The sequence below is a fragment of the Leuresthes tenuis genome, unplaced genomic scaffold, assembly GCF_036924035.1.
Source record: "Leuresthes tenuis unplaced genomic scaffold, fLeuTen1.0.hap1 SCAF_21, whole genome shotgun sequence".
NCBI lineage: Eukaryota > Metazoa > Chordata > Actinopteri > Atheriniformes > Atherinopsidae > Leuresthes > Leuresthes tenuis.
In genome coordinates, this window is record NW_027325375.1 from 7,326,207 (window position 1) to 7,340,475 (window position 14,269).

General features: G+C 42.5%; 1 protein-coding gene across 1 annotated transcript; it reads left to right on the plus strand.

Moving 5' to 3' along the window:
- Positions 1–2,452: 2,452 nt before the first annotated feature.
- Positions 2,453–7,649, plus strand: LOC140280342 (serine/threonine-protein kinase pim-1-like). Its single transcript, XM_072375643.1, has 8 exons — positions 2,453–2,492; positions 2,673–2,825; positions 3,030–3,124; positions 3,206–3,253; positions 3,363–3,581; positions 6,990–7,170; positions 7,269–7,439; positions 7,558–7,649. Exons 1-8 carry the CDS (start codon positions 2,453–2,455, stop codon positions 7,647–7,649), a joined length of 999 nt encoding a protein of 332 aa, XP_072231744.1.
- Positions 7,650–14,269: the final 6,620 nt, after the last annotated feature.

A 14,269-nucleotide genomic window follows, 5' to 3' on the forward strand; every position in this document is an offset into this window, starting at 1 on the left:
TCACACTCAGGAGTGTGTTCTCGTCTCACAGCGTATTCTCGCTAGATATCCCTTTTCCCTGTGCATAGTGTAGCGAACGCGCCCTCTGCTGGTGAGACTTAGACACTGCATCACCATATTTGTCAAACAATAAACGAACCTTTCCCGATCAGACAACACACAGACAATTTTCAACACACTCATGACTTATACTTAATGCAAGTAATATTAAACATATAAATAATAACAATGTGGGTATATCACTGATGGCTCTGTATGCCACACACGCAGAGCCACTGTCACAGACCGACTCAGTGTCTGTGCAGCCAGGGACACCTTCATCTTCTGTGAATCAAAATTCACATGCTTGTCTGTTACCCTGTTAGCTGCATGCAATCCAACTTTTGCTTGGACATCATTCAGATGAATGATGTATCTCCAGTTGATCTGGCCACTGGTGCTGGTTAATGGACTGTAAGCCTGCAGCATATTCCGTGCCAACTTCAACATATGGCAAGCATCCATCCGCACAATCACCTTCTCACTAGTTACTGGATGTGGAAAGAATGTTTTAAAGGGCTCAATAGGGTTACCCTTTTGCTGGCACCCAGGCAGGTTGCACAAGCGGACATTGGAGGCACGCCCATCCATTTTGACGCATACGAGAGGGCTGCATTGGGATTGGGTCCCGCCGGGTCCCGCGGGACCAACTCAAATCACGCGGGAGTGGGCGGTATGAACTTTTCTGCGGGCAGTCGCGGGCGGCAAAAAAATACAAAAAATACTGCGGGACAGGGATGTAGTGGTGCCAGGTGTACGGTAATTGTCGTATTTGTATGATAATTTTGCCCTGTGTACGATGTACGATCAATAATCCCCAAAAAGGCTACAAATACGATCATTTGACCATTCTGTGAATGTGTGGTTGTAAGCGGTTGTAATCAGCCTGTCGCAACTGTCTGTCGGATTTTTTTGTGAACCCTGAAGGCATTTCCATGTGACAAGTTTCAAGCTAATCGTGCTTTTCTATTCTATTGTTTACGGGGACATTTAGCCTAACGTGGGGTTGATGATGCAAACCTGTTAGACGCTATTCAACACTAGAGTGACAAAAGCACACAATAGACTTGTTATTTTAGTTATGAAGGGTGTACGATAATTTACCTCAAAATACGATAATACTACATTTCCCACCTGGCAACACTGTCGGGAAGTATTTTAGCGACAGGATAAACAGAATAAATGATGAGGAAAGGAAGCTCAAAGAATATCTTTACAGCACAAAGACAAAGCAAGGCAAGTCTGACATTTGGAGAAGTTTCTCAATTGTCCATGAATCTCTTTATTAAAAGCCTATGAAATTACGTGTTTTCTCCTGCGGGACTCGAGAAGACATTTCTATTGTTGTGCTGGCATAAAGTCTCAAAGTTTTGCGGGAGCGGGCGGGAGTGGACATACACATTGCGGGAGCGGGTGGTAATGGTGAGAAATTCAGCGGGAGCGGGCGGAAGAAAACAGTCCCGCGCAGGACTCTAACACATACCACTCTTATGCCGCACTTATGCAGTTCCTCCGACGCATGAACAAGCAGCACCTCCTGAGTCTCTGGCGATAATAACTTGGTCAGGTAGTAGGTAATTGTGGCCTTCCAATGGCCTATCAATGGCCTTGTAGGCCTACCACCATTAAAACAAGAGCCTCAGTGGCTAAATCTGTCTCATTCAAACCATCCGCCATATCCACAAATCCAGACATTTTCTGGGTATGGGAGTTGTACTGGATATGTTTTTAATGGCCATGGCATCCATCATGAGACACACTCAACCATATTTAGCTGGGTCTTCCTCTTGTCTTTCCTTCAACATGTCCAGCATCATCATGTTAAGGGCAGGCTTGGCATCCAGGAGCTCATCCACCTTTGTAAGAAAGAAAAGCAGCCATTTAATATGGCTGCCGTAATCAGGAGTTTTTCAGGATCAATAATCACTGAAAGCAGTATTGGCAGATGTTAATAATGCTAGGTGTAGGTTTGTCCGCCTTTTCACTCATAACAGGATAAAATAATATGCACAGCTAACATGGAAAATAAGGTTTCAAATAATACGAACAATACCTTTGCAATGTATGTGGATGTGGGAGGTTGATATGAAGAGTCTCTCTCAGATAGCTGTATGCCTTCAGACCATGTAAGTGGAGAGTGATGGCAAACTCCCTCTGGTCTTTGGTGTATTTGTGGCTCTGTTTTGACAGGAGGTGTATTGGAAGATCTGAAATTCAATTTTTGGCAACCAAAAGAAAAGCCAGTCCCGACCAGCAGTTCAGCAATAAAAGAACAAGGGTCTCTGAGGTGGCAGGACCTTCTACAAGCAGTCAGGACGAGGTCAGGACAGGGAAAAAAGGAAAGAGGAAAGTCACAGAAGATGGAGAGGGACCCTCAAGAAACCCAAAGAGAAGGAGGGGACTCCTGGACGTCATGTTAAATCAAGAGTCAGCCTCCTCCTCAGTGGAAAGTGGTAGGCTGGTGCATTTTGTGAAATTACAGCTGCATAATTAACTTACATTTTAGCTGTAGTGGTTGAATATTATAATGTCCTTTAACTTTGTCACACTGATCTAAACACACATTTTCAATCAAATTACAAACATGTGAGTGTCAACATGCTAATGTTTCAATGTGTTATTGTCATTTATAGAATCCAGTAGCAACAATGTAGATGGTTGTACATCTGATGGGGACATAAGGAGGAGTAATAGGAAGAGGAAGGCCTTACCTGCTGAGGAAACATCAAGCAGGAAGAGAACGAAGAAAACTGAGACCATACAGGACCAAATAGATGCCCAACGAGGTCAGTCATTAATAAAAAAAATGTAACATTTAGCTTCAAGTGCGTTATATTTAATATAAGTATTTATATTAGGTATTACCTATTACCTAGGTGATATATATATATATATATATATTTATTACAGCTTATATAACCTGTGTAAATTATCATTGAAATTCTTCTGATGTACTGTCAAACTAAAATGATGTTTATGTTTTATTTTAGCTGAATTTGAGGAGAAATACGAAGAGAAAAATCAGCTCGGCGAAGGAGGCTGTGGATCTGTGTTTGCAGGCTGTCGGAGAGCAGATCATTTACCCGTATGTATTAGACACACATTGTCATATTCAAGACACTCACCGTATGATGTGACTAACCAAAGTTTTGTTTGTATCTTGCAGGTAGCCATCAAACACATTCCTAAAGACAAAGTGTTCTGCAAACATAAAGTAAGTTAGCAACGGCAGTAACTTCTGCTTTTATCAGCACTATCACTGGATTATAGATAAACTGTGGTTTTCCCTGCCTAACACTTTCTTTGTTGCTGTGATGTTTCAGGACAAGAATGGGAGGCAGATTTCAGTGGAGGTGGCTGTCATGCTGAAAGTGGAAAGTAGCACTGCCAGTTCAGTGGGGCACTCAGCACCTGTGTCCCTGCTGGACTGGTATGATCTACAGCAGGAGCTGATTCTTGTGCTGGAGAGACCAATGCCTGCCGAGGACCTCGCTCACTACATCGAAGAGCATGGAGGCTCCCTCCAGGAGGATGAGGCCAAAGTAAGCTGATGGAAAATATTTTCAATCTTTGTGAATGTCATTCTTTGAGAAATACCAGCATTTAGTCTTTCTTTAGTGTACATCTGATGGTGATATAAGGAGGGGTAATAGGAAGAGGAAGGCCTTAACTGCTGAGGAAAAACAGTGGCTAGCTACAAAGTAAGTATTTGCACTTACATTTTGTAATTTTCATTGTTTCATGTGTGTAGTTGGATGTTGTCAAGCTTAACATGTCCACTCTGTCATAGTGAAATATCAGTTAATATAAATACCTTTCAGAAATCTGAAATATATTAGTTAAAAAGTGTAACTGAATCATGTCGCTAACTTAAGGTCCACCATGTACTCATTTAATGATAAAATTAGCTGAAAATGTCCACCCTGTCAGAAAGCCTCCCATGACAGGGTGGACATGGTTCATGACAGGAAGGACATTGAATTGATTTAATATAATTATGAAGGATAGAAAGGTGTAAACACTCAAAGTGAAAAGGGAGATAGCAAAAACGGAACATGACCTTAACTCAGATTTCCAGGAGAGGCTCCTCCATTTTGGGCACCATGTCTTTAACATTAAATGGCAGTTTGATGCGTGCAGGGAGCTCAGGAGGAGCCTGAAGCACGAGTCCCTCTTGCACATAGATTTGAGTGACAATTACTCGTGCAACTACAGTGAAGAAATCCAATCTGTGCATTTTGGAAGTTCACACCAGCAGGCCAGTCTGGACACACAACGCTCGTGAACAAGCCCCGCACACCTTTTACTCCATATCACCCTCCACAAGACACGACCCTGTGGCCATCTAGGCCCACCTTGTTCCAGTTTTGAAGGTACTGAGTGAACGGCACCCTCAAGTCAGCATACTTAATTTTTTCAGTGACGGGCCTGCAACACATTATCGACAAAAGGGAAATTTCTTCTACCTCTTAATGGAACCATTCAAGAATGGGTTCAAAGAAATAACATGGAGTTTCTTTGAAGCTAGCCATGGAAATGGGGTACCAGATAGTGTGGGTGGGGCCCTCAAAAGGTCAGCAGACTGGATTGTAGCCCATGGAGGAGACATCCCTGATGCCCAAAGTTTGTATGACAAGCTGAAAAGTGTGGACAAATCTGTCGAGCTTTTCTTTGTCCCATAGAGGGATATATTGAATCAAAGACTAAGAAAAAAGCTATGGCTCGGTTTTAGGTCCCTCTCCCCGCTCTCTCATCCAGATTACAGAATAGCTTTGTCAAATCTGATCCTTTCATGTGTTGTGTGGTTAAGTAAAGTGTATTAATGTTAAATTTTCCACCCCTTCACTATAGGTACCTGCAATAGCTGCCATAAAAGGCACTATGAAAATCCACCAAGCCATCAGTCTGACACCCGGCCAGATGAAATACCGAGACATTTCATGTATGTGTAAAAGGGAGGAAGGTGTTCTGGACTGCCCCTGCTTTAACCTTCAAGAGGTCACTGTAGTCTATGTTCCTGTTTCACCTGATGAGCCCTCAGCATGTGGAAAGACACCAGATAACCCTTGGAGACCAGAAATGATTGAGGTAAAGCACATTGGCGAGTCGTTAATTACGACAATGAAGCATAAGCAGGTGACATCGTGGAAGTAGAAGGGCACAGTGTGAATGTTAAGTGTATGCACCGCACTGGCATAAACAAATTCCATTGGCCAACTCTCCGGGAGGACATCTGTTGGTACCATGACTGGCATGTACTTTGCCTAATACCAGACCCACAGGCTCTGAACAAGCGCTCTGTACACATTGAAGCATCTGCATGGAGGTATGTGGAATAGCAACTGCAGAATTGAGCCAAAAAGACCTCTGACATTTTTTTAAACATAATTTCCTTTAGATTTATTGCATTTATGAGGCCATTCAATGACATTTCACAACGTGTCCAACCTGACATGCCCAAGGTCCACCCTGTTATGTCATTGTACATCTTGTCATTTTCATGTTTTATGAAAATATACAAATTATTTTTTCAAGTTATTGAAACCTTTTGTGTGATTCCTTTACAAACAAATGAGGACCAAATACAATTGTTTGAAAGTTTGACCAGATATCTTTGCTGTTAGATTTTATTTAGAAAAGAAAGTCAAATTCTCGCAGATTTTATAGAGAAATAAAGAGTTTGCCATAATTCTATTAATATCCAAATACTTTTCCCATTAACTAAAATATGTTGTTGACAAAGGGACTAAAATGTTCCCACCAGCTACAGGACTGCTTCCAGAGAACCGACTGGGAGGTTTTGAACACCAGGACATGGAGAACCACACTACAGCAGTCTTGGATTACATGAGGTTCTGCACGGACAATGTCACCAGGAACAGACGTCTGAGGATTTATCCCAACAGGAAGCCCTGGATGACTAAGGAGGTCCAGAGCCTGTTAAAAGCCAGGAACACTGCTTCCAGGTCGGGGGATACGGCACTCAACAGTGCTTCTAGAGCCAACCTGAAAAGAGGCATCTGCAAGGTCAAGACAACATACAGAAGGAGGATAGAGGACCAGCTCAGGAGTAACAACTCCAGGCAGGTGTGGCAGGGTGTCCAGCACATCACCAGCTACAGATCCAGAAACTACCCGCTTAGGTACGAGGTGGAGCGGCTGTCAGAGTGGTGCCAAGGCAACAATCTGCTCCTCAACACCACCAAAACAAAGGAGCTGGTTATTGACTTCAGACTTCAGAGCAAAATCAGCTTGACGAAGGAGGCTGTGGATCTGTGTTTGCAGGCTGTCGGAGAGCAGATCATTTACCCGTATGTATTAGACACACATTGTCATATTCAAGACACTCACTGTATGATGTGACTAACCAAAGTCTTGTTTGTATCTTGCAGGTAGCCATCAAACACATTCCTAAGGACAAAGTGTTCTGCAAACATAAAGTAAGTTAGCAACGGCAGTAACTTCTGCTTTTATCAGCACTGTCACTGGATTATAGATAAACTGTGGTTTTCCCTGCCTAACACTTTCTTTGTTGCTGTGATGTTTCAGGACAAGAATGGGAGGCAGATTTCAGTGGAGGTGGCTGTCATGCTGAAGCTGGAAGGTAGCACTGCCAGTTCAGTGGGGCACTCAGCACCTGTGTCCCTGCTGGACTGGTATGATCTACAGCAGGAGCTGATTCTTGTGCTGGAGAGACCAATGCCTGCCGAGGACCTCGCTCACTACATCGAAGAGCATGGAGGCTCCCTCCAGGGGGATGAGGCCAAAGTAAGCTGATGGAAAATATTTGCAATCTTTGTGAATGTCATTCTTTGAGAGACATCGTCACATATTCTGCTTTTTTTATTTAAATGATTTCATAATGGTTATCAAAATATTTTAAAGCCATAAAAAATGTCACACCATCCTCTCTTCTTAAATATCTAACCTGTTTTTTTTTCCTCTTTCAGATTATAATACAACAGTTGGTTGATGCAGCAGTACACCTTAAACAAAACAACATCTTCCACAGAGACATTAAAGTGGAAAATATCCTGATTGAGACCGACTCAGATGTCCCACGACTTCGTCTCATAGACTTTGGACTGAGCTGCATCAACAAAAAGACATCTAAGTATCAGACTTTTTATGGTATGTTATTACTTCAGATTTTGCTCTTCTCCAATCAGTGATTTAAAAACCAAAGCCACTCCTCCTCTAACATTTATTCTTATGTCTTTATCCTCAAGGTACCAGTGCTCATGTCCCTCCAGAGTGGCTGAACTCCTGTACATACAGTGCTGGACCTACAACAGTGTGGCAGGTAGGAGTGGTGCTGTTTGAAATGCTCCACAACAAAGATTTCAGGTCCACTAACTTCATCAGGAAGAGACTAAAGATTAGCAGTACGCTGTCTCTAGGTAAAACAAACACCCATACACACATCTGTCATTAAGAAAATATAATCTGTTTCAGTTCACATTCTGATAGACCACTGCAGACCTAACAATGTTTGTTCTTTTTCTTCACATCCTCCAGATTGCCTGGATTTCTTGGAGCAGTGTTTGATTAAAGTTCCCAAGCAGCGCCCCACGCTGGAGCAGCTTCTGAATCACACTTGGTTCACGTGAGACATTAACAACACACACACTGTTAATCAAAACAAATGACATTTTATTGAAAGTTTGATTCATGTTTACATTTAAACCTAAATCTTTATGTCTGAGTTTAATAGGAATAAATATACATTATAAATATGTCACATTCTCTGTGATGTGAGGATGTAAGGATAGGATAGAATACAATATATTAGAATACAATAGAATAGAACATAACACAATACAATACAACACAATAGAACACAATATAATAGAATAGAATAGAATAGAATCCTTCTGTATTAGTTCTTCAACCGGTACATATACAGTGTTGCAGAAGAGGAACAGAACAATTATAAAATTTGTTTTTTTAAAAATGATCAGTGTTCACTTCTCTGAGAGGAAGTGTTCACTGATGACTGAATGATCTCAGATGTGCAAAAATTAATTGTCCTAAATATTGCAAAAATAAAATCCATTTTTAGACACAATTTTCAAAGAAAGTAAATGTTTATTTAATATTCTGACATTTGAATATTAGTTCAAGTAGTTTCACATTTATATTAGCCCCATGGGTGGGGCCTCTGCCAGGAGGTATGGGGGTGCTCGGGCTCCTGGGGCCCGGGCCCGGTGCACGGCCCATGTCTGGGCGGCTGGGGCCTGGGGTGGTCGGTGGGCCGTTGCCCCTGGTTCCCAGGGGGCCTTTGCCCTATGCTTATGGGGGCTCTTTCCGGGGGCTTCCTCCGCGGTCTTCTGGGTGGATGCGTGGTTGTCCCTGCGGTGGGCTTCCTGGGTTCTGTGCTCTGTGGGGGCTGCTGGTGGCCTGGGTCTTGAGGCCCTCTCTGCCTGCTTCTGATTGCTGGGGGGGGGCTGTGGATTGTGGCTCTGTACACTTATACACTCATAACTAAGCAGGGTTATCATGTAGGTCCTGTGCCATGGGTATTGCATGTTCACACACACACACACACACACACACACACACACACACACACACACACATTCATTAGCCCAGTAGCAGGCTCGCTAAGCAGTTGCTGTGTTATCCTGTGGTTTCAGGTCATCTATATCCACAGTTGTGTTGTATGCGATTGCCGCTACTTGTGCTTGTTTTTGTGTGTTTGTTTTTTCTCTGCTTGTCTGCTTTCAGGAGCTTATGGTGGCGCTAAGGCTGGATTCCCAACAGAGGCCGTGGATTGTCGTCTGTTTTGTTTTTTACAGGTGTAGCAGCTGGTTGTCTGGTTTTTGTTTCTATTTTTGTTCTGTTTCCTTTTCTTTGCTCTTCTTCTTTCCTTGTCCCCCGGTCCGGTTCAGCTCTATTACATGTGAAATATTGTAAACAAAAACTGATGGGCATCAAGGGGAGCTTTACATTTATAAAGCTTCCCTTGGCAAAGCAAATCTGTTTGGCAAAAAAGGTATTCAGATTACCATTCTGCTGCCATAATGCTGGACAGGACAAGGGAAAAAAAGAAAAAGAAATATCTACTCTGTCGGCCTTCAAAGTCTAAGGCATTCAAATACGACTGACTGAGGCAATTATGCTATTAGGCTAACGTTCTGCTGCTGCTATAGCTACTACTACTACTACAACAATAATAATAAAAAAAATGATTTTGTAATTAATTTATAATTAATTGCATTGTATTTAGAGGCGCCTTTCAAAGCACTCAATGTCATCTTACAAGACACAGCCATTCATTGACTTAATAGGGGGCTGCACGGTGTTGTGGTGGGTAGCACCATCACCTCACAGCAAGACGGTTCCAGGTTCAATCCCAGCCTGGAGCCTTTCTGTGTTGTGTTTGCATGTTCTCCTTGTGTATGCGTGGGTTCTCTCCGGGTTCTCCGGCTTCCTCCCACCGTCCAAAAACCGATTATGTTAATCGGTGACTCTAAATTGTCCTTAGGAGTGAGTGTGAGTGAGTATGCATGGTTGTTTGTCTCGTTTGTCTCTATGTGTGGCCCTGTGATGACCTGGCGGTCGCTGTTCTGCTGCTCCTCGCAGAGGCTGGAAGCTACTAGTGGTGACTGCTCACTGATGGCTGCAGGAAGATGCTGGTGGTTGCTGGAGGTTGACCAGGAATGGAGAGGCCAAATACATCCATGGCAATAACTAAAGTATATGGCCTTTGGTGCAGGAGGTTGAGCCTTCTTGTTCTGACTCTTGCTGACAAGGTACTCTTATCTTCTCTCCTTTCAGCCCTGATGCAATTTGCCTTAACCTCAGCCTGACATATTTGCAGACTATCTTTCTCTTCACATCATGGCATGATGGAAGGCTGCTCTCCAGAAGCATGGCCTCCTCTTCCAGCTGTTCCACTGCATTGGTGCACTCCATGAGAGACTCATCTGTCCTTGAACGGAACAGCTGCTCCACATGCTGGACGACAGTGAAGACCTCATCAGATGGCCGATAAAGTGCAGCCGGTTTGAATTCCTTCAACTGCAGCAGAACAACATGCTCATGTGCATCATCTGCATTTTGCACAAGTGCATGCTTGCATGTCTCGCAGTGTGAGCAGCTAAAGACACACTTCACGATGTATCCGGCCAGATGATACAGAACACAGGAATCTGTTTTTGTGAAGGTGGGTGGTGATGTCAGGTCGACCAGCTGCTCCACTCTCAGACCTTCAGGACTTCTGGAATTGGTTTTGGTCTCCAGAAAGTCTGCTAGGTGGTCACAGTTGTCCTCCAGGTAACTGCCTGTATGCACTGTGGACAGGAACTGTCCAACAGTGACAGCCCGCAGGGCATAGTGGAACTCCACAGGTGTTGGCACAGGGTTCCTCTGACATATGCATCCAAATGTGTTTTACATGCTGCATTCTTCTTTGGACAGTGCGGATATCTGGCAGAGAGATCTTCATGTTCTGCAGGGTTTTGTATCCTGTTGCGCCTGCTGTGAATCGAATTTGAATTGCCTTTTTGATGGTCTCATTGCCCCACCGAATCACCTTTTTATTCTTTTGGCTGAGTGCACGAATCTGGTCCCGATTGAAAATTGAAGTAAATTTTTGTTGAAGGTTGTTGTTTCTCCTCCTAAGTGCCAAATTGATTATTTTTTGTTGTGCTGGAGCGCTCTCTGCTTTTATCCTCCTATATCTTTCCTTTCTTAATTCCCTCAGCAGGTCCTCCACACTGGCCCTGTCATGACTGGCCCCTGGCACACTGGTTCCTGGATGAGTGGCCCCTGACTGACTGGCACCTGCTGGTCTGCTGACCTCTGCTTCACTGTCACCTGACACATCCCTCTCACTCGCCTCTAACTGCACCTCAGTTTGTCCCTCAATATCTGTAATAACAACGTATTGTTGGTGTTATACGTATTTATGCCACCTACACTACACTACAATATCTTGTTTTTGAAATACATGAAATGGGAAAAACTGTGGAAAGACTGATATCATACCAAGGTTTGATTTTATGCAGTAAGTGCGGTCATCAGATGTTTTAACTTCTGCAGAAGCCATCATCCTCGAAGGTGTTTTCCTCCTCTTGGGCTTGGGGCGATGGATGAAGATGGTTGGGACAGCATCTGCTCTCGACCTCCATGTGCCTCTTTTTGTGTTCGTGAATTGGTTGTCCTCAAAGTGTAACTGCCAGGAGGTAATGATGTCATAAGTCGTAGGCTAAGTTCAGTTTCCCCTACACACTTCACATTTTCTGTTGAACTTTAATTGTAATGTTCTTCTTTACATTCAGGTGTCGAAGGCCCTTTGAAATTTTAGTAACTTTATCATAAAACCTCTGTGGCCATTACTTACTTCACAAAGTTTTCTGTTGTTGTTGTCATCTTTATATACTCTATAGCTCTGCCCTCTTCCACACAGCATAGACATATATATACGTAGACGCCTCATTGAGCGAGTTGGTCCATTGCTGCGGTACGTCAGCGCGTCCGCCATATTGGATGTGGCAGATCTGCCCGTAAACTACTAAAAGGAAATGGACTGAACTTCAAACAGCGCCTTTCTACAAAGTGCTTTAAGTTTGTTATAATTGGCTTTGTTCTTAGACATTATGTATTCATATTCTGCATTTTATAACTAAACCATGTTCATATTTTGTACTTTTCCACTCTGCTCATACTACGTTATAGATGACCTTAAATGGTCCAAGACTTTAAAATACCATAACGGGACTAAATAACTGGGTCAGATAAAGCTTCTCTATCGTGTCAGAAAGGTCTGGTACATTAGTTACACGCCTAAAACAACACTCACTCACACACATTGTTTATCTCATCCAAAGAACATTACGAAGATGGTCGTTGACCTGTTTTAGTCACTTATAATTGGCCAATATATGAAATATTTCCGTATATCGGGGCTCAGGCTGACGGACTTCCTGCGAGAGCTCTGTCACTCCGAGTTCAGCGCTGCCATACTTTACATGTCACCACTAATAAATACTTTCAATGAAAGAATCGGGCTAAAAATGTATTGCCTCTTATTCACACAGACACACAAATATAGTTGGGAATCAAGTACCTACTAGAAACAACATGTAACTAAGTGGTGATTATAAATGTTTCTTCCTTATTTTTAGGCTACAGGTAAGCACCAAACTAACATGTATTTTTCTAATGTTTTTATGAGTGTTTACAGCTGCTAATGTGTGCAACACTGTTACTGTGATGATAAATATTGAAATATTTATAATTGACATTTAATCTGTGTTTATTATAACCACATCCTGAAATGTAGAGGAGGGTTTTCTGAATAAAGAGCACTAACATTTACATTCAACTGATTTTGAGTAATCGTTTTTATATTCACATTGATACACATTTATATAAAGGTATATATGTTCATTGATGAACATATATACATATAAATATCTACAATAAGGGCATTAATGAACACGGGGGCATTGACGATCGTAAATACACACTTATATCTACACACTTATCTACACAGCTATACAATTGCAGTCAGTGTAAGTTAAAAACCTTGGAAAAGAATAGTCTTGTACAGCTTTTTCCATGTGTTGCCATTCTGCAGCTTAAGGGTGTTCAGTTTGGCAATGTGGTGCAGCCTCAATTTGTGGAAGACAGACACAACGAGTGACATCAGCACAAAATGGTGGTTGTCAATTCCAAACTGTGTTTCTTGAATGTGCCCCCCCCCCAGAAAAAACACATCCTCAGAACCAATCTCAGCCCGGACAAACTGACAGATCAAGGCCGCTTTGACCGCTTGCCCTGACACTGACTGGCAAATAAAACACTCAGCTGATCTGACCACCTTTACAGTACCCTCAGAAGGAATCATCAGCCTTCCCTTGTTTTTTAGCATGAGCAAGTGGTAGCTCTGATCAAATGATGCGGGTACAACATCAGTCACCAAACTACCACGGCACACATCACAGGACAGCTTTTTGAGAATCTGGCAAACAACAAACCCTGAGATGTACACCAGTGCATTGTCCACAAGACCACCAAAGCGGGTTGGTAGATAGCTATGGTCAGACACTAAAGCAGGAACGTTGAAAAAAAGGGGGTGGAATCTCTTCAGTTTCTTCTGCTGCTGGAGAAGAGGGAACATCTCAAAAGTAGACAAGGACACGGTCTCATCCTGTGCTGCCACATTTCCTGATGTGCTTGGAGACACACCACACCGCACCATCAGATGGCAGGAAGATGGCCTGGAACTGGCTGGCTGAGGGATTGTTATTCCAGCCCCCTAAAACACATACAAACAACACATTTACATATACAGTTACCCGAATAATATGCATACATAGAGACTAACCACATAGTAAAAAAATCTGAAATCCCTACCTGATACCCTGATTGAATTAAAGAGGAGCTCCAAGTGATCCTGGCTGAAGCGGTAGGTGCTGACGTACCGCTGAAGCTGTTCTGGAATCATCAACATCAGGGTGTCAATGTTGATCACGAATCCCATGACAGATAGGTACCTTCACAAGGAAATGTTTTGTCAGTATAATCATGGCAAACCAAAATACCTCAAGAGAGCACTACGTGATTTCCTTCATTTATAGATGTTAATGCAAAGAGAAACAATATTGAAACAGAAATGGGAAAGCTTGATAACATTGACACTGCTATACATACTATTATAACACTTCTAAGGAATGAAAAACACTGAAGATAGAAGTCCAACAGAAACAAAACAGGAGACTGCAAAAACATTGGAACCAGAGAACAAAGCATCATAGGAACTCATGATGCTTCAAACGGAACAAGAGAATAGAATAGGACTGGGCAATATATCCATAATATATCAATATTTTATAAAGCTCCAACAGTCATCCCTTCAATATTCTCTCTATATCAATATTTGATCAAAATTACATTTGAATTTATTGTCCAGCCTCGAACAGAACATCATATGAACTTGATGTCTTAAACTTATGAACTCTTCATGCAAACAAAAGCTTCCCACTTTCCTAAAACCTCTTTGACAGGTGAAGGGGTGTGCCATCTTTCATCACCAACTCATCAAGTAGTCCCTGCCTCTCACCAAGAACTCTACACTCTCTGCCCAATACAAAGAACCCAGGGGAGCTTTGAACCCTTTGGCATGGGGATTGTGACTGTTCATTTTATCAAAGAGCCTGTCAGTTATCTAAAAGCAAATGTCTGCATTAACAGAAAGCACAATAATCATCACCATAAACAA